The sequence below is a fragment of the Phoxinus phoxinus genome (assembly GCF_949152265.1).
Source record: "Phoxinus phoxinus genome assembly, chromosome: 22".
Taxonomy (NCBI): Eukaryota; Metazoa; Chordata; class Actinopteri; order Cypriniformes; family Leuciscidae; genus Phoxinus; species Phoxinus phoxinus.
Genome location: NC_136897.1, coordinates 14746580 through 14774042, shown reverse-complemented (window position 1 = coordinate 14774042; position 27463 = coordinate 14746580). Strand labels below are relative to the sequence as shown.

At 38.5% G+C, this 27463-nt stretch overlaps 1 protein-coding gene across 4 annotated transcripts in view; it reads right to left on the bottom strand.

Annotated features, from left to right (window-relative positions):
• tafa1b (TAFA chemokine like family member 1b) overlaps window positions 1–27463 on the bottom strand; it is a 188165-nt gene that overhangs the window by 5858 nt on the left and 154844 nt on the right. The window contains exons 4-7 of one of the 4 annotated variants that reach the window (XR_013796014.1): window positions 22508–22648; window positions 4305–4429; window positions 2595–2627; window positions 2353–2439 (exon numbers count right to left, since the gene is read on the bottom strand). Coding sequence is in view for 1 of the 4 variants with exons in the window: in XM_079598424.1 (XP_079454550.1) it covers window positions 4305–4429; window positions 22508–22648 (266 nt within the window). In the remaining 3 variants the exon portion in view is untranslated. Of the gene's footprint in view, window positions 1–1106; window positions 1234–2352; window positions 2440–2594; window positions 2628–4304; window positions 4430–22507; window positions 22649–27463 lie in introns of those variants that run through there. The other 3 variants (XR_013796015.1, XR_013796013.1, XM_079598424.1) reach the window with 3 other exon arrangements.

Genomic DNA, 27463 nt, shown 5'->3' with positions numbered 1-27463 from the left:
GACAAAGGGGGGTTGGGAAGACGGCAAACTCAGGTTTTATTTGGGTATTACTAGAGCCTGTCCGAGTATAAACTAAAAGAAAGTTTATCATATTTTCTGGCTAGTGTACTTTATTTATTTATTTTGATTATCATAACCATAGCCTACTGTACTTTCACCCAAACTGAAATAAAAACAAGTTTAAATGGGTAAATTTTCTATAGCCTATATTTTTGAGTCTCTAGACTTTTTCTTTTTTCTTTTCGGACTACTCCAGTTCTTGTTAAAACACACTAGACATGCAAATTCTGTGCATTTTGGGCACTTTTTGTGTGAAATCATATTTATTTTGTCCATCAAAAGTGTGCTTTCACTTTAATTGAGCAGAAGCAGCGCAGCAAAAATAGACCCGTGAGGAATGTCATGAAGTCCCTACCAGCCGTTTGTTGTAGTCCTTTTCTTTAAAAGCAAATATCTTCCTTTTGCTTTGAACTTTGAGCGTTGTAACTTTGCAGATGTTGTTTATGCTCAAACAGCAACATTTCCCACTAACTAAAGTTATAAAAGTGAAATCATACTCAACCACCCCTTTAATATATTGAATTCATGAAATTATTTTGATTTTGATATGTTGTTGATATTGATTGTTGATTGATATGTTCAATGCCATCACATTCATTTAATACATTTAGAACCTGCTGTGTGATTTTTGTTGCCAACTCGTTTCATATTTCATCACTACAAGCCTAAACTCTATAATTGTAAAATCCAACTCCACAGATACATTTATAATATAAAATGTAATATAAATCTGTGCATAAGTACTTTTTAGATGCTGTCAATGTGTTCATATTGTACACTTCAGTGTCTATTCAAAAAATGCATTTATGGATTCCTATGAATACTAATGAAACCTTGATGCTTATGCCAAAATTGAGCTGGCTTCTGACGTTCGAGACCAGCTGGTTTTAGGGGCCAGTGCTGAGGCGGTTCATCCAGCCTGGAGTGAATGGCTCCCAGCTGTACAGTAGCTACAGATTGAGCCCATCTCTCCTCTCAAATGAGGCAGATGAAGGTAAACAGAAACTGGGGGATAAACCTCGTCTTCTTGTTTACGTATTGATTTTGTTTGTATATAAAGGAACTGAATGATATGGCCATTAGGAACAGGGTGTCTCTCAGCCTCTCTTACTGTGTGCCTTCCTCAAAAGAGGCCTGCCTTGTCTGGAGCTACAGGCAAGGAGGGATCCCTCTCTGCAAGACATAAAGAAAAAAAGAGAAAAAATGGTGTCAGGCACACGCTCTGGCTTTTTCTTACTCACATGCCAATTTGAAAAAGGAGAGAATGGACGCCATACCAGCGTTTGTGAGTAAACAAGCTTGTGTGTGTAAGCGTGAAACCGCAAAGTAAAAAAATTCAGAGCAAACCAAATACCGCAAGTTTGAGCATTTAGCCTTGCTTTATGTTTGCTCTGATCATGGACAAACGTGGCCAGATTGCCTTAAAAAAAGATCGGGAGGGAGTGTAGAGGGTCGAGATGGGGGATGAAGGGTGACCGAGCCAGCAAGATGGTCAAAGGTGTTTACAGAAAGCCAGATACCAACTCCACAGTGGGGCAGATCAGACACTCCAGGCTAGAAGGTTACACATTACTCAAATAGTCAGGAAATTGCACACCTACACCTACACACACACACACACACACACACACACACACACACACACAAACACACCCTGAACACCTCAAAGATAATGGGATAATATTGGGAAACCCACAAACAAACATGGTAATCAAATCCTCGCCATGCCCAGGAGCTTACAAAACGAAAGACAATGGAAGCAAACGATGAGGCTAAATACTGATTTCAGCATTATGCACTTATTACAGGCTACATGGTCACGCTTGAGCCCTTTTCGCTGTGTGTGTGTGTGTGTGTTTGCACGCTCATTAATTAGAGTCTGTCCCTGCATGGGTGTGTGTGACTGCGTGTTTGCATGCACGCAATTATGCTGCATTAGTAGTGGCACAGAGTGTGTGACTGCACACGACAAAGAGCGTTTGCTTGTGCATCTGTTTCTTCAACGGTTTGTATTCGGTAATTACTGCACCGGCTACCACGTTCCCATTTTTCATTATGTTAGTGCATGCGCGTGCTTATAAATTACGCTGACGGGAGAATAGACACTGGAGGAGGCATATATTTGTGGCTTTTTAATCATCCGCAGCATATAAATATGCTCACAAACACAAACACTGACTCAGCAATAATTATGTTTGGGAGTGTAATGATGTTGATGAGCAGTGATTAAAATGTGCAAGCCTAATCATAAGGCTCAAGATGTTGGGGTAAAAAAAAAATGGAAACACCAACCTTGATGAGGAGAAGGACGCCGCTGAGCTTCTGGTGAGCCAGTTTTGGTGGCCCTCAGAGCTAAAAAGTTGAATATGGCTGGGTGTTCTGGGAAAGACAATATGAAGGGAAAAAAAGGAAGTTTAATATCAGGAGCAGTTTTTTCCCCAATCACCTGTACTCTAATTTACACCTTTCAAAAGACGTATAAATATGGTTGTTTCTTTTGATTAATTTCAATAAGAAATAAAGAAATAATTCACCTTAAAACGTCAATTCTGCTCTCATTCACTCATCTTCATGTTGTCCCAAAACCGTTTAATTTTGTTTTACATGGAACACAAAAATAAAAATCTTTGAATAATTGTTAGACAAACTATTGCCATGCAATGACAGTTCATAGCGCTCAGGAACTGCCAAGCACGAATAAGAACAAAAGTAGTAGTCTATATGATTTGTTTGCTATATTTCTGTCACGGGTTGTTGCAGGCAAACAGACGAAGAGGAAGAATAATGTTCCAATACGAAGATTAATGAGAATAATGCAAATATCAGCCAGACAGGCAGGCAGGGCAACACACACTAAATTCAACGGTGACCGGACAAACACTGATTGAATAAGATGATCTTAAATCCACATGGTGATTAACTGAAGGACAAACAGACGTGATGATAGAGTCAGTGTCCATAGTAACAGATGAGTGGCGGGAAAATCAAACAAAGGAACACGTGACTAGACAATACAAACTAAAAGTCCATCAAAACTAAACAAACTGAATATAAATAACAATTTCTATATAATAATGCATCATTTGTGAGGTACAGATCAAACATTTAGTCAGTTTAACTTAAAAAATATTAATCTCTAACAAATTTCTCATACAACCCACATCCAAATTCCAAAACAGTGCTTTGGACGCTACAACGACACGTGACGAGCTGTATTTGATTTTAAACAAAAATGGATGCAAACAGGGACTAGACATGAGTTTTGGGGTTCTGTATTCAGTGAATCTTGAGTTTTGAATAATCCGTAACTAATGAAGTTAAGATTCAATGTTCTAAATATAGCACTTGTATCATATGGACTATAATTATAGTTATTGTAAGGACATTGTTGTAAGGCAAGAGTTGTATAACGAAATTATCACTTATATAAAGCATATGGGTTCGGGACAACAAGAATGTGTACGGATGTTCATTTTTGTGTGAACTGTCCCTTTAAGCTTGACATACTGTACAGTACAGTAGGTGGGCACATTATTTTATTTAATCTATTTAATGATATTTTTACACTAATGATGGCTTTCTCTGGTTATTTAGGTTTGTATGCATGATCTTACCTTGGAAATCTCGAAAATCATCAGGCCACCATCGGATTCCCATAAGCAGGGCTTGGGATAGTTTAAACACGTGCAGAAGCCAAGGAGGGACCAAACCCCCTGTAATACTATCTACTTGTGTTCACTGTCACGTGACCGATTCACTGTCTGTCACCTCTCTACTGAATCAGCGTATGGGAATACTGATCTGCTCATAAAGTTTTAATATTGTGTCATGCATACTTCCTGTCAGAGTTGCGATGTTTAGGTTATTTTTGTCTGACCTGTGTCCTAATGTCCTAAACTTGTTATTTAGTTTCCTATTTCTTAAGTTGAACTCTGCACAGCATCCTTTATAACGCTGAATTAGGACTAAATGAAGAAGATGTGTCTTCTGAACACGAGCTACCGCCACATCATAGCATGAAGAATAAACAGGTTAGTGAGGTCCAGAGTTAAATGTGTCCCTCGGTCTAACAAAACAATCTTGCATCTGAATCATTTAACAAGTAAAACTTCTGTTTTCAGAACATACAGAAGATTGCATTTATATTTGATGTCATTTTTTACTTTCCTTTTAAAGTTTATCAGATGAAATTGTATGTATGCGTGTGTGTATGAAATGATGTTCAGCATTCTCCGAGCCCTCACCCTCGTGGTCTTGATCTTGTTCCCAGAGGAACACATCCAGCCGGAGTTGTCTGGTAGTGTCTTACACTCCTCTCCTTCCAGACACGGCTCCATTTCACACCACCACTTCCCAATCACGATGGAGGCTGCAGAAAGAGAGAGAGAGAGAGAGAGAGAGAGAGAGAGAGAGAGAGAGAGAGAGAGAGAGAGAGAGAGAGAGAGAGAGAGAGAGACAAAGAAATGTCAGACATGTGGAAAAATATCTGATTTTATAAAATTCATCTTTAAGAATTTGACAATTCTTGGCTTTTCACACTTTAAACCATTAACCAAGCTATTCTAAACATTGCAATCATGGGTTATCTTGTCGCACACTAGCTTTTCCATCCACCTATTTTTATGTGAATTTTGGGATATTGAATTTGAAATGCAATTTTTTAAAAATATTGTAAACAAGCGATAGAGACAACAAACGTCAGTTCGTCAGTGTCACTTATTCTCAATGACTATATAGAAAGAACGCTGCAAGTCGTCAGGTGATGGTGATCATAATTAAACAATACAATAATTGGTGCTCAGACTGCACTTTAAGTCAATCTGAAACAGTATAATGATTAAAAAAATGTTGGGAACAATTACACATAAAAAACAACAAAAAACTGTTTAACATATAAACCCAAGCTTAACCAGTCAAATAAACAGTTCATTGACTCCAGTTTAATTCCATCTGAAATAACAAATACATGGGAACAATAACACATTGTGCCCATATAAAAGAAACGGGAGAGAGAAAAATAAATTATAAGAAACAAGACAGATCATAATCTTCATTTAAACCTGAAGGGGACATTAATATCAATTCTGTAATATTTGAACAGGGACATTACTGTTCATAATTTTTCAAGGGTTAGAAATGAAGGTTACACTTTATTTTAAGGTGACAGAGTTACATTGTACTTCCTCAAATAAGTACTGAGCAATATTAATTCACCACATGCACTTACTATAGAGTTATGGTTAGGGTTTGGTTTAGGGCTAGTTATATGAATAATTTACTATTATTACTATAGTATGTAGTAACATGTCTCTTCCTCACCTTTCAGGTGTTCTTGTCAGTTTTTACACTGTACTTTTGTAAACCCTGGGTTACAATTCTTATTTGCATATTTATGAGGTCAATAACATTGATTGAACTCGCGACAGGTACGTGCCCGATTTTAATTTGATAGTCTGTCTGTGAAAATGTCACCATGTACAGTATATCCGTTCTGCCTGTTTTGGACTACCTGAAAGAGCACATGGAAGTTTAATAAAGCAAGAAATGTTTAGTTTATAATTTGGTTGTGTGTTGCTAAACAATCTGTTTTAATATTCTAGTACTTTATTTCACATTGCACAACTTTGGAAAGGAAATTCAATGTTAGCACTGCAAAAACTAGAGTATAGTATCATAATATTGGTAACCAAGGTTTAAGTGCAATATGGAAAGTCTTGTATTTTACTATTAAGCGTATAGCGTCCGTTCTGGCAGGTCACGTTAGTCAAGCTCGCGTCTCAGCTGACTCTCAGCTGATCCACATCTACCTATAGGAATACAACGCCTATCACTACATATATAAGCTCCTTCAGTATTATCAACATCTATCGCGTTTCTCAGGAGCAAATTACCCTCGTCCATCCCCAGCTCCACCTCTCGCCAGTCAGGAATTGGCCTTCTGAATCCCCTTTGAATCAGAATAAATTCTCGAATTATGTTGTACTTTAAAATCTTGAATTAATGATGTCTGCATACATTCACGTTGGTTCTGTTCTGTTTTTCCTAAGGGGGGTTATTGCTGCTCTCCCTGCTCTTTTCCATGCTAGGCTGCATGGATGCACAGGGAGTTCTTGCCCAGAACAGAACCATACCGCCAATCCAAACTGTATGCTAATTGTCAATCGCATTTGACGATAGTCATCCTGACAGAATTGATATTACATTGAATTAAAAAAGATATTCAGTGTATTGTGACAAATATTTACTGGATGACATTTGCTGAATATTTTCTCTCAGGCTAAAAGCAAAACATGAAGAAAAAACCCCACTTCTAATTAGCATGGGTTTTGAGTATGTATTTGTTTGTGTACGTGTCAGGGCGCATTCACTGCTACACACTACATAGGGAGGAGAAAGGAATGGAGGCTGCCTCGAGTCACCATGTTTTCCCTTGACGAAATGAGCTCTCAAAATGTTTATCACAGTTTCAGTGTAGCTTCTATTTCAAACCAATAGACTAACATTACAGTGGGACATCATTTCAATGACTGTTTTTTTTTTTTACGAAACAGTATAAAGGTAAGGAAATTTTTTTTTAAAACCAAGAGTTTCAAAACATTCCTTTTTCTGCATTGGTCATACAAATATGTAGATTAAAGGTTTCATTACTCCAGACATTGACAGTCCTCTAGCTGCTGGTGTAATCATTTTAACATTTGAATTGGAAAAATTAAAATCCACTCTCAAAAATGCTGGGTTGTTTCAACCCAATTTTGGGTAAAATATGGACAAACCCAAACGTTGGGTTAAAAATGTAATGTAAAAATTTAACACAACGGCTGGGTTTGTCCACATTTTACCCAAAATGGGGTTGAAACAACCCAGCATTTTTTACAGTGTGTCAAACAATTCAGCTTATTGCTCACATTGTCTATATGTAATTTTTCTTTTATGTTCATAAGGCGAAGTCTTACAACAAAAAACTTTAATGTTCCTTTCCTTGCGTAAAAAAAAAGATTAGATACAAAATTAGGTAGATATTTCACCCAAAAAATAAAATGATGTCATCGTTTACCCTCATGTTGTTCTAAACTGGCATGATTTACTTTCTTCTACACGCACGCACGCACACACACACACACACGCACGCACGCACGCACGCACGCACGCACGCACACACACACACACACACACACACACACACATTTTGAAGAATGTGGTAAGCAACAGTTTTGGTAACCATTTACTTTCATTTCATTTGTGGGCGAACTATCCCTATAAGTCTGTCTACCAACAAACCCTCTTTCAACTGTCAACTGTTCTTGCTGCAGTGAAGAGGATTTTCTGAGGTAAATTGTTTGGGATTTGAAGGTTAAAAGTCCAGATTTCATTATTCTGTACATTATCTTTGCTGTCTCTCACCAAGGTTAAAAGGTAAAAATTAATCAATATAAAGTCTTAGCCCAATCCTCACTCATAGCTTCAGCTAAATCCAACCAGAGGCTGACTCCTTTCTCCTCACAAACACACTCTTAGCTCACTGCTTTACGCCCTTCAGATTTTAACGGCAGATTTTCAGTCTTTGTGAAATCCTCATTCTACTTTTCTCACTTCTCTGAGAAGGCCCGAAACACACAGCTTGCACTTTCGGTATAGATATGCAGGGAGAAAGCCTGCGTTAAGTTCAAGTTCCAGTAACTGGATGAAACTTAAAAGACCTGTTCATGACATATGTAGTTAGTGGAGAAATTATGTTATGTTAGACGAATTATGTTAACCAATCATCTCTTCCTCTTTACCACTAGTTATTGCATGACATAAACAAGAATGAAAATCAGAGGGAATATAGAATGTCACAGTAGCTATAACTTGTATCTCCTCTCAATTGAATTGCTCAATCAGTGTTAAAACGGCAAAATAACTACAGTAAAATGAAACAACTTGTCAACTGATGTTAAATTTACCAGGAAAGTACTGGTGGGATGTCCGATTCCTTTTTAGCGAACAGATTCTTTCAGATGGTTCATTTCAGTGAACCGGTTCATCAGTTTGTGATTCAGAGTCCATAGCTACTGAAAAAAGAAGTTTAGAATGTAGCATATAGCTAAAATCATCAAACTATTGCTATACTAATTTACTAAAATTATTTTAATATGGAGTAATTTGACTTAATGTACTGTATGTTTAAAGTCCCCCTGTGGTGAAAATCAAGCTTTTAAATGTTGTTTATATGTCTATGTGTTTTTTTGACTAATATGCCTCCTACTGTAGATATGAGCCTAATAGCCACCACCGATTTCCAAACCCGACTGCGTTATCTGTCCCATAATTTCTCACTCTCATGTGTGGTGCACACACCAGCCCAAGGTTCATTAAACACTAAACTCCCTCTGGTCTGAACAGGATGGAGAGTGATCACCACAGACTCTTCCTGTTCCTTTACCTGCCACTTTTCTGTACAGCTCAGTTTTACTGTGTGCCATCTTAATCACAAAGCAATTAGCGGTCAGCGGGAGTGTATCCACGTTCTTTCAAGGTTTCAGATGCATAGCGATTGTGTTGCATTACGCAGGACCAACAGTTAGTCATACACAGAAGGTACGATATATTAGTTTTGTTATCATAGTCCGTCTTCAAAATACATGGCATGTGTCATGGAAAAACTAATGGAAACACCCACTTGAATGGTCAAACTTGATTATACTGTGAAAAATAGATCTGAAACGCAGAATGACACTCTCTACACAAAATGTTGTATGTCTTTTAAAAGCAGATATTGCACAGGTGTTTTGCCACAGGGTGCTTGTTCTCAAATGTAATGTTCCTGAGCTCGGAAAGCGAGAGGAACCGACAAGCCGCTTTTTCATTACCAGGTTGTGAAGGATTTATATTCAGACATTCTAAATGCTGAAGCCATTTGAAAATGAAAATAGTGAAGTAATACCTGCAAAAGGCAAAAACCAAAAAAGAGAGAAAAAGAAATCAATTCCATGGAAGAGAGCAATAATGAAAACACTGAAGGCCAGATTAAAACTCTGGCCTAACAGGGAGTATAAAATGTGAGCCTTTTTGTTTGTTTTTTGTACAAAAATGAATTGTATTTACCACACTCGGGCTTGAATGTGTGAGCAGAATGTAGCTAAATTTACATAGGCCAGTATCAGGGATGGAAATTAAAAATGTTGTCCACCGGCCACTGTGGCTGGTGGATTTCAAAATCTACCAGCCACTCAATGTTTTTACCAGCCACTTTTTTGTTTTTAAATCGACAATGTGTAACTGCATGTGGAAATTGATACTAGAAGATCTACAATACTTAAGCAGTGGGCGTTTCTAAACAGTATTTTCATTTTATCCAGCTGGGCCGTCTTTAGGCTGGTAAGTGCCTTCATGGCAGCTGTATTCTCCGTAGAGATGGGAATTGATAAGGATTTAACGATTCCGATTCCATTATCGATATTGCTTATCGATCCGATTCCTTATCGTTTCTCTTATCGATTCTCATTGGGTGAGGGAATAAGTACAAATTTGTTTGTTTGTATTAACTCGCTTTAATATCTGATCAGAAGACACAGCACAGAGCACATATACACAAATTATGTGTAGCAACCTCAGAACAAATCTAAAAGTATAGGTGAGCTACTTCTCAAAGTGAGTGTGTGTGAGCATGTGTGCGTTTGTGTGTGAGTGAGCGCGAGAGAGTGCGCTAGTGAGTGAGCGAGAGTGTGTGCGTGAGCGCGAGATAGTGTGTGAGTGAGTGTGTATGTGCGTGTGTGAGCGCGAGAGAGTGTGTGTGTGCGCTAGTGAGTGAGCGAGAGTGTGTGCGTGAGCGCGAGATAGTGTGTGAGCGCTAGTGAGTGAGTGTGTATGTATGTGTGCGAGTGAATGTGTGTGAGACAGCACGCGATGGCTGGTCGGAAAGCAACGTGGCGTCCCGTTAAAGGCCTCATTATACTTCTGCGTCGAACTTCTGCCTCTGCCATGTTTGCCGCGTTCTGAATCAAAACAACGCGGCACGTGTGACGTCATTACACATTTGCAACGAGCGGAACCGATACGCGGAATTGTTAAGCAGGCATGCTAACGGTTCCAAGGAATTGATTCACTGGGCACCGGTTCTGAAGAAGAATCGGTTCTCGATTCCCATCCCTAGGGGTTCTGCTTTTCCTTGAGCTTTCTTTATTACATGGATGTGGCATTTTGACGATTCGTGGTCTTTTATTGCCTTAAGTTTGAGATTTTTTGTCCCAACAATGAAACTATTAGTTTTGGCCTCTTCTGAAGCGTGACGACGACATAACGAGCAGTGCATTGTTAGATTGGTCTCGTCATAAACTAACCAATCGCGGGACTTTCCGTTGTCTGCTTTCCTCCATCGTTCTTTAAAAAAACTTTTTTTTATTTTTGCCTCTTTGTCCACGGGCTCCTCCTGAGATGTTTTCTCTGCGGACCTCTTAACACCTGCGATGTAACGCCACATTATTTTTGAAGGTGCGCCCGCCTCTAAAGTCTCCGGGTGACACAGTATGCTATTTTTATCTACCCGCCACGGTGGCCGGTAGGTGAAGCGAGTTTACCCGCCACAACACAAAATCACCCGCATTTGGCTGGTGGCGGGTGCTAATTTCCATCCCTGGCCAGTATAAGTGCATGCTGTTTTGAAATGATCACATCAAAATTAAATTTGATTAAATTTGATTCTACAATACAACAGTTAGTTCCCATCCTTCTGATTAGATTGGCAGAGACTCTTTGCAGCTTACATCGATACAACAAAATTAATTGAATCATTCGTTCAACCAATTCATTCAAAGACATTAATACATTAATGAAAGAAACAAGGAGGAGACTACGACCTACTTTGCATACTATCCATCCTAAATAGTATTCAAGATCTTGAATACTTTTTAGAGTGGATAGTATGCAAACTAAGATGCAGGGAGTGTCTTTATGAGAGAGTCATTGAATCATTCATTCGATCCAAAACATGGATGTGTGACTGGGCCTGTCCCAATGCCAACATTTGCCGTCTTGGCCACTTGAGAGCGTGTGCACGTAACAGGAACTAGGTGTGCAAGACTTTAAAGCACGCTAAATCCGCTAAATTTAGTGGAGCGGTGTTTGAGGCTAGGCGTATCCTGTCATTTATCATGTTATCAACTCACATGCCCTGAAATAACAAGATTTCGAGAAAAATTGAATAAAAATATAATTTGGTTGTAAACCGTAAAGTGCAACCGTAAAGCACTGTAAAGTAAACAATTAATGCACTGTAACAAGTTAACTTGGATTTTTATAACACTATGTTGTGTCCCATTGGGTGATCAAAAGTTCTACACACATTTGCGGTCTTTAATTGAATTTGGGTCAAATACTGGAAATATGTAATGTACTATAAAAAGTGGTAAAGTGCAAAGACCACAAGTGTTTACTCAACCGATTTTCTCATCAACAATAATTTAGTAGTGGCACTCATTTCATTCACTGAAATGAATTTACTCAGTATTAACTTTTTTTTTGTATTGAACTGTTTTATAAAAAATTGCTTTATTTAACTCAAAATCATATTATCTATACACATTTTATAATGTACTATTTGCTTGTGCTAAGTTTCCACGATTTTGAATTACATCGCCGTATTTAAAAATAGCGAATAAAAAAAAAAATATATCTTTAAACAATATTTATTTGCTGTATAAACTTAAAACAAGTTTACACAAAACTTGACCAACATGACTGAACACATAGCGAATTTCTCCAAATTCTGGAATCCTCCAGAAGACACTCTCTGCATTTACTGCCAGTCTTTAAATGTGTGAATACAGCAGAGTCAAAGTGAGACAAATGGTCAGATGTCTGCCGCACCAGCGTTTGACCCATCTGACAGATGGCTCGCTCTCTCTCTCTTTCCATCGCAAACTTGGCGAGCAGAAAAGAGCTCACTAGAGAGGACACTAGGGTCAGTGCTTTTGCTCTCAGACTTTTATCTGTCTGGATTCAGGCCAGATCCCGTTCAGGTGACCTTCTCAGCCGGGAAGCCAGGCCTTTCTCACCGGGCTTTGATCCTTATATGGTCCCCTCCAGCATCTTACCCTGTTCTGGATCCTCCCAGCCATCACAAAGTCACAATTTCAGCAACTTTTTTTGCCACCGTAGCCTCAGCAGGATAGTGTTTCCTCCCAGGAGAGGGCAAGAAAAAGTGGATTATTGGAGCAGAGCAGGACCCGTGGGGCCCAGGTCGCATTTTCCTGGTCATCTGTCTTCTTAGAGTCGCTGCCACGCAGTAAGTTTAGGTAGAGGCTGACTCTTTAAGACCATTTTTTCCAGTTTGTGTTGTAATGGTTTGTGGTTTCATTTTGTGAAGGTTCTTGATTATCCTAAGAGCTGTATGATTGGGAGCAGGTGTGGACCTTTCGGCGTGCTTGTAGATCTGTGACCCCGCAGTTTGGCAGCACTGTCAGGTATCTGCTCGTCGTCAGGCATTAAATAAATCAAGCTGTCAAAAGGGTCTGTCATTAACATCACACTTTGTTGTCCAGAGGTGACACTTACACACACATACACATGCTCATTCAAAAGCAAACGTGAGAGTGACAAAGTATCTGTCAGTCATCGGTGGAAGGAAGCACCTTGAGAAACCATAATGAGAAATAGCATTGCATGGCTATATGGTCTCACTGAACCAGCAAAAAAAAAAAAAAAACATCTGACGAGTATATTTTAAATGCAACATAAAAAGATATTTAAGTTATTTTCTCATATAATTAACTTTGCCTAAGACATCAAGAATATATAAATGAGCAATCATTAATAATAATATTTTTTCAATATTTTATATGAACTAGACTTAAATGTATAAAATATTTAATTATAATAAATAAAAAATAAAGATTTTTAATATTAATAAAGTTTATTTACAACACATGATTACTGTATATGGTTTCACTGAAGATGTGGAATTTAAATGCAACAACATTTTTAGAAGCACAAAGCACATTTTATTCCTTAATAATTTTATAATAAAATTAACTTAAATATATTACATTATTATAATATGCAACAAATTCATATTGTTTGTGAATAATAATAAGCCTAACAATACATTGACATTTACGCTCATGTTACCGTTTACATAAGTCTTGTAAACTATATGTATTGAATGTGCAATTATTTTGTGTTCATTTACACGCTGTTATTGTTAATATAATAGTTTCCGTTTTTTCTCTTCCTTTTAAATTCTCATTATATTTCTCACTGTAAAGCACTATGGATCAACTATGGTTGTGTAAAATTGTGCTATAAATAAAGTTTGACTTAACGTGTTACACCCAAAAAATAATGGCAACTACAGCATCTAAAACTGTCACATTTTTCTGTAAACAATGTGCGCTCATCTAGATTAGAATTTTATATGACAGCACCAGGGTCTCCTGAATGGATTCAGCAGCACACTGCGTTTCCCCAACGTCACTCAATCGATCACTTCCAGCGGAGATTAAGAGCGCTAAGCAATTACACTTTAAATTCTCATGCTTTTCTAGCAGGTGTTAATTCACAGCGCCGGGTCCGGATCGATACATCAGTGCAGATAATGGCCATCTTCCCCCTCCCCCTGCTGTCCTGCACGTCATCAAAGTGAAGAATGAACTCGCTCTTTAAATCCACTCCAGCCACTCTCTCTTACTTTACCTGCGCAGAGAAACTGTCTGTTAATGACCTTGTTGATTAAATAAGGCCTTTGCTGGGCTCTCGGTGTGGAAGGATCAACTATTTTCTCTTTTTTGAGTAGGCATAGGTAACGGTTGCAATAAAGCCAGATAAGGTCAGAGGGCGAGAAGCGCAGCTCTAATGAACCTGGGGTGTAATTAAAGGGGATCCGAGATCAGGTCCCTGTCTGAGGGTCAGAGAAGGTCGACTTCAGAAGGAACCGAGCGCCGTTTGTCTCCATTTGGCTGTGTTTTACTCAAAGAAAGAAGTGTGGCTTGATTAGTGATTCAAAGAGCAGCGTAAAGCCTCTCAATCACGACCCTGTCAAAGCTCTCCACTCTTAATGAATAGAACTGAGAGTCCTCATGTTTTTCTCGAAGTTAGCTTATGTGCGTGTGTTCTTCTTGATGGAACACTTGACTCAGCCGTGGTGTTATGACAAGTGCATTGTTTGGTCGATTATGCTGACAAACTGTCCACAGCTCTCAACAAACGCACAAAACAATCTGTGAATATTTATAGGCTCGGAAATTTCTCAGCACATAAATTATGCTATGTAAAATCAACTGTTCCGATGCCTGCTGCTAACCTACTTAAAACCCTGTGAATTTGTTTGACAAGCGCAGTTTTCTTTTCTGAATTTACTTGTTTCCTATTTTCACAGGATGTGTGGGTTGGACATATTGAAAGGGCTGATCCGCTTGTAGTCGGTAGGTTAGGTTGGTTGCATCACAGCCATGATTTGTTATTTGCTAGTTATCTGTGAATGAGCAGGAACATTCTCATTCTACAGGATGAATCATCAATATTTTTGGTCCAAAATATTCACATTGTGAGATACCAAGAAACAACTATGAGAAATAAAGTCACAGCATTTGTGAGATAACATTCTGAGATTAAGTTGCAAGTGTAAAAGTGTCTTTTTCAAGACACGCTTACTGTATTTTTTGTCTGCAGTGAGTGCACTAGCATTAGCACTTTTCGAAGTTTAATATGGAGTTGGCCCACCATTTGCAGCTATAACATCTTCGACTCTTCTGAGAAGGCTTTCCACAAGATTTTGGAGTGTTTATGGGAATTTTTGACCATTCTAAAAGCACATTTGTGAGGGTTGAGGTCAGGACTCTGCAGGCCAGTCAAGTTCCTTCACACCAAACTCTGCTCATCCATGTCTTTATGGACCTTACTTTGTGCACTAATGGAACAGGAAGGGGCCATCCCCAAACTGTTCCCACAAAGTTGGGAGCATGAAATTGTCCAAAATGTCTTGGTATGCTGAAGCATTAAGAGTTAATTTCACTAGGCCTAAGGGGCCAAGCCCGGCCCCTGAAAAACAACCCCACACCATAATCCCCCCTCCACCAAACTTTACACTTGGCACAATGCAGTCAGGCAACCTCCAAACCCAGACTCGTCCATCCTATTGCCAGACAGAGAAGCGTGATTCATTAGTCCAGAGAACACGTCTCCACTGCTCTATAGTCAAGTGGCGGCGTGCTTTACACAACTGAATCTGACGCTTTGCATTGCAATTGGTGATGTAAGGCTTGGATGCAGCTGCTCGGCCATTGAAACCCATTCCATGAAGCTCTCTACGCACTGTTCTTGAGCTAATCTGAAGGCCACACAAAGTTTGGAGATCTGTAGCTATTGACTCTGCAGAAAGTTTGAGTTATTTTGGACAGTACTCTTTCATTTTCCTTTTGTACTCAATAATTTATTTTCTTATTTATTATCTTGTTTATCATCTTATTTTCATCTCTAGACTGCGTCCCTCACTTTCGCAACACTCCACTGAAGTTCTTGTCAACACCCTGGTGACCTTTTGGATCGACTATTGCAATGCGATCCTGCAAGGAATTCCCAATAAATTACTCCACCGGCTCCAACTTCTCCAAAACTCAGCTGCACCCATCATCACCCGTACCAAGTACCGATCATGTCACACCCCTGCTGATTCAACTGCACTGGCTCCATATCACAACGAATCAACTTCAAAGTCTTGTTAATGACATTCAAAGCCCTGCACAACCTTGGCCCCTCATATATCACAGAACTAGTACAGACCTACACTCACTCCGTTCATCATCAGCAGGATTACTGACAACCCCAGACATCAGACTCTCCACAATGGGAGCAAGGGCCTTCTCCCAAAGCTGCACCAAAACTTTGGAACTCTCTTCCCCCTCATATTCGTGCCATAGACTCCATTTCACAGTTCAAAGCCACTTTCAAAACTCATCTTTTCAAGTCAGCCTATAAACTTTAAGCACCCCCCCCCCCCATCAGTTATTTCTTGCTAGTTGTTTCTTGCTTTTAATTACCTTTAATTAAACTTTCACTTTAGTTTTTAAATAGCCCAATAGTATTTTTACTTCTATTTTTTGTTGTAAGGTGACCTTGGGTGGTCTGAAAGGCGCCTAAAAATTAAATGTATTATTATTATTATTATTATTAAAGTTGTCGACTACTGCGCACTGTGCGCCTCAGCTGAGTTGTTGTTGTTCCCAATTGCTTCCACGTTGTTATAATACCACTAACAGTTGACCGTGGAATATTTAGTAGTGAAGAAATTTCACGAATGGGGACAGGTGGCAACCAATCACGGTGCCACGCTTGAATTCACTGAGCTCCTGAGAGCGACCCATTCTTTCACAATTGTTTCTAGATTTTATACAACTGTGGCCATGAAAGTGACTGGAACACCCGAATTCAATGATTCTGAGGGGTGTCCCAATACCTTTTGCAATATAGTGTATAAGCCACAACTATAACGTATAAAGTTGCCGTTGTTAGATAATGTCGCATTATAAGGTCACAATTACAATATTAAAAGTTGCAAGTATGAGATATATAACCACAACTGAGACGTAAAGTCGCATTTATGAGATATAATCTCGCAAATGGGAAGAAAACTCACAATTGTGATACATTGCAGTTGTGAGATATAAGGATGTATAATCACAATTGTGAGATTTAAATTCACAATTACTTTTGTATCTTAATCCTTGACTCTGAGGCAGAAACAGCTTCCGTGAGAGACAGTGAGAGACATATATAGAAAGAGCAAGTAAGAGGAAAAATGAAAGTCCGTGTTTATTGGTGCAGAGTTGCTCTAATCCTGACCCGTCCTCTCTGCGGGCACCTGACTCACAGGTAGAGCTGTTCCAGAGTTCTTCTGCACAGGTGCTCAGAGGACTGTGTGCTCATGGATTCTGACAGCTCCGTCCTTGCAGGCTGCCACTGATGTTCATTATTTCAGACTTCCATCAGACGCCCAGCAGTCACAATACCTCCCCTTGCCTCAGATGAGCACTAAACGCTGCGTTAAAACATTGTTATTAAGGTGAGAAGCGAATGACACCATAAATATGCAATTAATCTTCAGAACTGGGGCAAAGTTTAATTGCGACAAAACAAACAGACAGAATATGCAAATGCGGAAATATTACGAGAGCGGTGTAGTCGTAATTATGAAGTTACACATAATGGTAATTAAAAAGCTTGCATCACGCAATGCCCTTGCTGGTTTTATAGTGCCGTGTGCCACCGCTCCTGATTGGGTTTGTGTATGAAGCTGTACAATTTTATTCCACATGTCTGGAAGATCATACATACATCATCATATACATTGTTTTGGTTTTTTTAGTGGGTGTTGATGAGCTTATGAAGTCATTTTCAACTCTTGAAGTGTATCTCGTACGTGTGTGTTTCGCAGGGCTTCTATCAAATGCACCATGACAGCCTGTCATGCTCTGCATTAACGGCCCCCAGCAAAACATAAGGGCTCATTCTACATCAGTGATGCTTACGGAAAGAGAGAAAGAGTGAATGTGTGTGTGTGTGTGTGTGTGTGAGTGCCTGTATAAAAGAGAGATGGGAAAGGACAGAATCAGCTTGAAGAGAACAGAACGGATTAAAAAAAGTGGAAATGGCAGTGTAGACTCTCGCACAATATTAGCAAAAGATGAAACATTTCTGAGTGTTTTTCTGCTCTTCTGACCCTGCAAAATTGGGTCTAAAACTGTGTGTGAACGGCCCCGTATGTGTGTATGTGGTGAATAAGCCGCGCATTTGACATGTTAAAAGGGATGTTCTTTACTAAGAGTCTTGTTGGGCCTGACATAACTGGGACGTAGTTCTCCTTGTCAAAGCTAATAATCAATTCCCATGCTGGGATAATCTGACAGCACACTCCCACTAATAGTGCCACTGTCTATATACACACAGCTACATATCTCCCAAAAACAATCATTCTTTAATCTAACACAAAATTAGCTAATATACGTCTTCACCGAATCACCGCCTGTTCGAATTAAATATGTTAAGGGATTTTCAGCACATATTTTTTGTTTGTTTATCCTTCAGGTGGGTAGATGTGGTAATTTTTTGTGTAAAAGAAGCATCATCCCCGTGAGAGTTTTGGACTAAGTGGATTTTTAATGCAAAAAAAAAAAAAGCTAATAAATAAAGTGGCATGATTATAAAAGGGAAAAAAAAGATACAATTGAAAAGTCTATCCACAGACCAGGCTTAAAACTAGTTCCAGACTAAAATGCAAGTTTGAGATGTTTTAACGGGAAGCAACTTGCACTAACATATCTAAAAAAAAATGTAGGCATCTCGAAAACGCCACGCTGATATTGATCCTCGTTTTAGTTCTCCTTTTTTCCCCAAAGTCTGCTGGCTATGGTCCATAATGTTTGAACGAAACAACAACAGCGCGAGCGTGCCGCTAGACGTAACGCAGTTGTCCACGTCTGTCGCCATGGTTACTATGGCAGTACGAGCGGCCGGAAACCAGGGATAATGCGGATATTACGTCATTGACAGGCGATAAGTGAACAGGGATTAGGGGACGGACCATTATTTAAAATTGGAATTTCTCTGAAATTAAAAATCCACGGGAACTTTTGGGATATTGTAAGTACACAACCGCAGGAAATATATCACACCGTGCAAGTGATTTTTGGATATTTTATTACAAATGTCTTACATATTGTACCTTTAATCTAGAATGTGTTTTAACATGATTTTGACAGTTGGTGTCAGATTTTTTTTTTACTGATTATGTTATGGAAAACGACAAATAAAAACGCTTTATCTGTTCCAAGTTATTTAACTGATCTAGCTACAAACCCTTCTAAACCAGCAAACTAGACTATTCAAAATTTATTTTTTCATTTTTTTAAAATAAAAAAAAATAACAATAAAGGCATTTATTGCTTTAACCATTCAAACTGGTTTGATGGACTGGATTCCCAACCTGGACAAGCCTGTGTTTAGAGAAAAGTGCTAAAAACTCTTTAAAACCAGGCAACAGACCACTTAAAACAAGCAAACCAGCTTTCATTGTTTTTTAAAAAGAGATTTAACAAAATTAGCAAATTTGTGTCTTCCCTGCCAGTTTGAATTAAATATTCTAAACATATAATAACATTTTCGGCACAAACAACTTAATATATTTTGTTTGTTGTTTACCCTTCAGATGGAGAGAGAAGGAGAATGTATGTTTTTGCTATTCCATTAATAACTTTGCCTAAACGACTTCTAAAAAGTCAGATGACAGGAGGGCGAATGCTCTCCAAATTTAGCCACTCTCTCTTTGGCACGTGTGAAGGATGTGAACCCCATGCACACTCGCTGACAGATTTTAGTAGGGCGACACAAATTGTGTGAGTGTGTGTGTAATAGAGAGAGATGAGGTGGTGACAAACAGAGTGTGTGCTGCAAGTGTGTGTGTGGGGTGTGACTATGTGCATAAGCGCACTCGTGTGTGACAGCAGCAGTGTGTTTGAGTCCGTCCCCGCAGGTCCTCCCTCAGGTCTCCGTCAGGCTCAGCCGACAGAGTCGTTACTCATAAGGACAGTATTATTATCAAGCAGAAGATGAGTATATATCCAGGCCAGAGAACACATGAGGGAAGCAGGAACTTCCTCCACATCTGTATAATCACTCGGTTGTCTCGATTTCATGAAGAAGACACGGAGCAAGGCTTCATAAATCAGCATACACTCACTCAAACACTCCTGCAGCTGTTTACATGTATTCCTCTGATGAATAATAATATTGTGTTGGCGTACACAAAGACCAGACATGATACACAGGATAGAGTTCAGACAACATAATGCAAATGGCTGTAGCATCACACAATGGAAAACAAAGTCTTGCATGTAATTTGCCAATACCTCAGTTATTGTTTGTGTTTTTTCTTAATAGCCTTAAAATAAATTGAAAATATGGTAATATTATTTTCTATGGCAAATCTTTCATTTGAACCAAGGATATTTCTGAAATAACAAAAACTGTCTGCATTAATTTTGAGTTTCCCACTTCATGTACTCAGAACTCGTAATTACAATATTTCCGAGTCCACTTGAAGGGCGCATTAGTTACATCGCTTCACTACCATTCACAACATTGTAAAGTGTAATCGGATGCGCACTTTGGAATCTTGTTTTATGAATACTGTGAATTCCGACATACTACTAATTTTTACCTACTCTTTCTTTTCTACTAAGGAAGCAAGTATTTTCGGATGTCGGGGCGCCTATGCCCACTTCCCAACTTCCCAACTGATGCCATAGGTCACATGACAAAGTCAACATGGAGGATCTAGTACATCCAGAATTAATTCATACTATGCATATTCATTCTATTTAAAACGTTGGAATGTTGTATTGACCTATCAGCGTTCAGCACTGGTTTTGTGACAAATTCTAACTCCCTGCCAGATTATATATAATAATTTGCCACAACACAGATACAGGTTTTACAAAATTTGATTAAGATAGTCTAAACTTCACATTCCCATGTTATAATCCAAATCCTACTCTTAGCAAACAGAGGACACATATTTATAATCTGGTGACTCATATGTGCAACCATATGTAGATGGCAACCGCATCCAGACAGTCAACTCCTCACACATCACTGCCTAGTCTGTCAACTTCGTTCTTTATCTCACCTGCCCGCATAACAAGCTGCCTAGCTTGATCGATATGCTAGCAGATGTGCGGGACCCGGCCCTCCCTGCAGGACACGCGCATAGAGGCATGAAGTGTGGATCTTTTTTTATGCTATTACACAGATCACATCAGTATGCTGCAAAGAGACCCACGGCTACAGCTCCAGTGCGCAGTACCACCTTCAGTGCGATCTGTTGTGGAACAGGGCGGTGAAATCACCGTATTGGACAAAAAAAAAACTATTCAAAAGACAAAGAGTGGAATCACAAGCTTGAAAAAGACTTCTGAGGAATGGAGAATGTGAGGTAGCACAAAAAAAGTGACCTTTCAAAGTTGAACAATTTTGTATTCTTCTGATGGAAGGGAGCTGAAGTGCAATACTAATTTACAGTCGCTTTTGAAGGTGTGTGTGTTTTGTATACACACGTATATGGGACCTTTTAAGGTGTGGACACGCACGCACGGTCGCACGCACGGTCGCACGCACGGTCGCACGCACGCACGCACACACACACACAAACACAATAAAAGGTTCCATTAGTAAACATTATTATAGAATACTGCATTAGTAAATGCTGAAATTAATATTAAGATCAATAAATGTTTTAGAAATATTTTATTATTTTTTTTGTTAATTTTAACTAACATGGTTAACTAACTAAAGCGGAACCTTGTTGTAAAGTATTACCACACATACATTAATTACATATAGGTCACACTTTATATTACATGTAGCCTAAGTGTTTTTAACTTCTATTTTCTTTCATCATAAATAAAAATGATTAGATACAATGTACTTATTGTGTTCATGTTTAAATGTAACACAGTTTTGATGCTATTGAGGTGGGATACGGGTAGGTTAGGAACAGGTTTGGTGGTATACAGTAGTTAGGTTTAAGGGTGGGTTAAGATCTAATGGAAGGGGTCAACAGTGTAATTATAGATCTAATAACAGAAATTACATGCAGGTATTTTACATAGAAGTTAATTTAAATTGGGACCATGTATGTATACAGCATATAGCCCAATACATATGTACATACATTTTGTATCTGCCATAGACACCTTAAGCCTCAGGCTTAAATATTAGGTTGAGCTCATATCGTGACACACACACATAAATGTATTTGTACATATATTTTTTTATAAATATTTATTTATGCGTTCACAGAGGGTTATCTTGATTTAGTGGAGAGGTCATGTGGGCCCCTTGGCATTTGCATCAAATTTGAATAAATCCTCTAAAATCACGTCAAGGTGACAGCTGAAGCGAAATGTCATCTGAGGAAAGCTTTGAAAGTCTGTTATTCCAAATTATGCTTGTCTAAACTTATAATAGGCATTCGCTTTTGCATAGTCAAATGGCTCACACAGGAATTGTCAAAGCACTTTTTACACCTGATGCAGATTGAAAAAGAAAATAAGACAACAAGGTAGGGATTTATGCAGTTTGCAGAGTTCTTTTTTTTTTTTTTGGTCATAGTTCTTGTTTAGCTACGAAAATATTATTTATATTTAGTACGTTTTGTCATGTCATTAATTTTCAGACCTAAATGGCAAATAAATTGCGCATCTATTAAATTAAAATACAACAGTCAACAAACCTTTTCATCAGTAATTATATGCACATTATGATAAATAAAATCTTATATTGGAGAAAACCTGGAGAATCTTTTTTCCCCACTACATCCAATCGTGAAAAAGCATACGTATGCACATAAATTATGCTCAATTTTGGGTAAGGTGACATTTTTGACTGTTATGATGCTGCGAAGTTAGATCTGGATCCTTACCGTCTACACAGGAAGGTTTGTTCCGTGTTGTGCCGGCCACTTTTCCCGGTAAACACGAGCACTTGACCGTCTGGGAACGTTCTTCAATGCGGTTCTTGTTGCAACATCGGTGCGCTGCGATAACCTCACATGTTCCTCCCTCTGTGGATGCAGACACACACGTACATCAGTGGCACATATGAGATACTCCACCTTCGACCCATAATAAAAATGCACATATTTTAGTTTGATCTGAAGCAGTTTGATACATGACATGCATTAGAAATACACATTTCAGTAACACACACCAGAGATGCAAGCAAATCAGTGACAAGTACACATTCCTGAGGTCAACAGTGAGAGAAGAACAAGATTTCACAGAAGGAGACAGCTCGTCCACGGCCCATAGAAGTAAGGAAGGTTTCTCTGAACTTTTAACTTCCGATATCTGACAAAAATTGAGCAGCAAGAGAAGCCTCCTATATATTAGCATGTGTATGAGTATAAAAGGGTTTCGGCTTACTTTACAGCAGGAGGTCTTCTAGGGGGATCTGCCAAATCATATTTTGATCTCACAAGAACCACTTCTTAACTTTTGTGCAAAAATGAAAAATATCCAGCAAGCACAAATACAATATCAAGTTACCTTCAACCAAAGCTATACAGTTAAGAAGTTTAATTTCAGTGTTAAATGTTACATATTTCACTATCCCACACTATATACTACATACAATAAAAATATAACTACTACATAAAATAAAAATATTTCATAGAATTAATTAAACTCACATGTACACAAAGCATATCACTCTGCTTTTATAGTGACCCAGTTATTGATTTGGTTACACTTTATTTTGAGGTGTCCTTGTTACAATGTAATTACACATTAATTACTGTGTAATTACACAAGTACTGAGTAATATTAATTAATAACATACTATAGGGTTAGAGATAGGATTGGGGTTTGATTTAGGGTTAGTTGCATGTAATGATGCTAAATGTACTGTTATTATTACTATATAGCTACATGTAACATATGTTAGAAGAAAGTGTTATCATTGATTTCACTTATATTCGGTTCAGAAACCTTAAATTTTTTCAACCTTTGATGATCATCCGTCATTAATTATCAACAAGATTCAGCTTCTTTTCAATGGTCATTAAAAAAGACAGACATATGAAAGTGAATATATATATATATATATCTTCTCTCTCTTCTTTTTTTTCATCTTTTCTCAACAACCACACAATTTCTCTGATAATTTACTTTTCTTCCTTTTTTTGTCAATATAGTAAATAAGAGTCATCTTATATCTTATATACATCTTTGAATATTACTATTGCTATCCATATATATTGTATATATAATGAGCATCGTTCTACATAAATTAGGAAATTTATAAAAGAGACATACACATACTCAACACAATTTTACACACACACACACACTTCACACACACACACTTCACATAATTACACATACATCCTTCTTTCTGTTCTATGTGTTTTGGATTGATGGTATCGTCTAACTGTGTTTTGCTTTAATAAAAAAAAGAAGAAAATATTGGATGGGAAAACTGAACAATTTCCCCACAAAAATCAACATAATTTTCTGCATACACAAAAGTTTTTTGTTGGCGTGTGAGTATTTTAGAAATATTTACTTAAATCCATGAAGGTAAAAAGGCGAACGAAAAATAAATAAATAAACAAATAAAAGACCTGAAGCCTCGGCACCTTAATTAGATTAACGTCCAAAGAACGTCCAAAGTCATCAGTTAAAACAGCATTAGAGCAAATGGCCCTTGTAAAAGCCTCTAAAGAGAAAATTATAGGCTCTTCTACAGACTCTTACTGCTAGGCTTTCTATGTAATTACCATGTATTCTTTCTTCTCTCTTGTGTTGCAAATTGCCCTTGAAGCATGCTGATTATCTTATCTAAATGACAAGCCTTTTACCCTCGTGTGATGTAAGCAAAGGCTTTTATGGGGAGCGCAGCGAGGTGAGGATTCTGTCATGGTTTGGTCTGAGGAGACAATGTGGCGACAAAGTACATTATAGCATTGATATGACTGAATAGGTAAGACTCATTCTTAATAAAGGGCCTTGAGACCGTGCAATTATGAAGTCCTCGCAATCATTTTCGTGCTTTTTGCCCTCCGACATACACACTTCACTGGATATCTGCAGCTGCACAATATGCACTGCGGCAAAGTGGACCCCATTGTGACGAAAAGAGGAAAAAAGAAAGTGAAAAGATCAGAATGCGCAAAAGCTACTAGTGGGTCACCATAACAATAGCGAGCACCCTGAGGAGAGCTGGGGGATTGATGAGAGGTAATGGTTTCCCCCTCAAACAGTGGGCTCACAGCTCCGCACCAACACCAAGAACAAGAACAAGGGAACAGAGGAGCACAGAAGTGCAGGATGGGGAAAGAGCAAGAGGGAGGGGATAGGAGGGAAGGAGGCAGGCAGCTCCCTCGCTGGGCCAGGCCGGGCCGGTTGAGTAATGACAGAGCTTTTGGAAGCGCCCCTCTCACACAATTATAAAGCGGCCAGGTAATTCAGCTAGTGGGGTTGCTGCAGCAAGGCCCTCCATCAGATGCTCCCCTTTCTCCAACACCCGAGGAAACCCTCTTTATCTTCCCCTGACAGCTGTCCACCCATCCGCTCCCAGATCCCTCAATTACACCACAGCTCAAACGAGGACGTCCCAGAGAAATTGCGCTATTCTGAGCGAGAGCATACGCAGAAGGAAAATGGAGAAGACGTTGTTCGCCCCATTTCCCATCAGTTCAGAATCAACAAGGATTTTTCGAGATGCACGTCGATTATTGGCTGATAGTTTTGAATTTAGGTTGATATTGGATATTTACTAAAAAACATTTTTTATCTGACCTGGTCAAATTAGATATGTACAGTATGGCAATAATTAGATATTATAGATATTGGGCCCTATCTTGCACCCAGTGCAAATGACTTTGTGTGCCGACGCATGTTTCATTTTGCACCCGACGCTCAGCGGACTTTTCCCTCCACAGACGCATGTTGGTAAATTAGGGAATGAATATAGCACCGTTCCCTGGTGCTATTTTGCAGTTTGAGAAAACAATTCCACCAGAAACCAGGAAAAACCTAGTCTAAAGTCAGTGGCGCGTTATTCAGATGCTATTTTAAGGGTGCATGCTTGGCCATAATGTAGCGTGTGCACAACGCGCATACACATTGCTTCTCTCATCGACACAGACGCAGCAGTTCATATTTTTGCAAACCATGCATAATTATAAGGAAAAATATTAACACACGAGGGAAATGTGGTAGTATTTGTGGTGTACATGAAGATGTGAAAAAATAGGCATAAATCTAGTTTACATTTACCCAAATTATTCAGGCTAATTGTAGTAATGACGGATCAAACCGTTTGATCAATAGTGGAAAGACTCGTAGGTATATAAGGACATCTGACAAAGTGGGTTGTCCGTCGAAGCAGGAAACAAAATTCTGAAAACTGCAAAATCACCTTTACCATCATGTAAGTTGCGTGCGCCTGCAAACCCGCCGTTATAATAGCAATCCGCCATGGAACAAGCGCGCCTGCTCTTAAAGGGAATGTGAGAAGGTGCTCTGATTGGTTTATTTCACGTTACGCCCAAACCACACCTATGAGTAATGTAGCCTATAGCTACTTCAGACCAACCCATTTTAGATTTGAGTCGGGCGCAAGAGTCATTTGTCCCGCCGGTATAATAGCAACAGCGCCCGAGATCCGCCCACAAAGTTACTTGCGTTTTGCGTTTGATACTTGCGTTTCAGAGCGTTAAAATAGGGCCCATTGAATTGATCAACAATATTCAATAGATGATATACCAGCCAATATTAGCACACGCACACACACACACACACACACACACACACACACACACACACACACACACACACACACACACACACACACACACACACACACACACACACACACACACACACACACACACACACACACACACACACAGTTTATTGTAATTTATACTAAATATATTAGGTAATATTAGTTTTTTATTAGTAATTTTTTTATTAGTTAGTTAGTTTCGGTCAATATTGAATAATAATTGGCTGATATTAAAGATTTTGTTTATTCATCTGTTATTTTATTTACAGATTTTTAAAATATAACATATACTAATTGATATTTTATCATGCATGCTCATTTCCCCATAGTATAGTATAGTATAGTATAGTATAGTATAGTATAGTATAGTATAGTATAGTATAGTATAGTATAGTATAGTATAGTATAGCAGTTCAATAGTAATACAGTTTTTCTCAGTCGCTTTGGTGCATTTCTCACATCACTATTTACATTTGCACAACAGTTAATGCAGTTCTCAAAACAATTAGTACAAACTTCAAAACCTTGTTCATAACCTGCAAAAGTGTGTCACTTGCTCAAAATGGATAGCTCATTTCTCAAAAGCAAGTATTCATGTCAATGAAAGTGTCAGTGTCATCAAGATGAAAAGTCTTGACACCATTGCTTATGAACAAGGTAGTCAAATGGCTTTGTCATGTTTTCATTATGACAGTTTACTCTGTAAATGTTTTCCAATGCAAAAAAGTCAGATATTGGTGACACTACCTGAAAATGCTCAAGACAGCATTATATACTATTTGCACAGCCATTTGAAAAATACAGTAAAGTTACGCATTACTGTATTTAGTGAGGTAACTACAAGACACTGAATGTTTCACATTTTTACTGCATATGCTCTTTGCAATTCTAATTTGTTTACAGCATTGTGCAAAAGAAAAAAAATACACCCTTATTTAGCCTACAACAAACATAAACTCCCTTTGGGCAGAGCTGTGCAAAACTGTAAACAATATTGCAGTACATATTGGAACTGAACATACAACATAGTACTGTAATCATTCGTGCACAGTCTGGCCACATAATTTCATCTACATCACGGCAAATA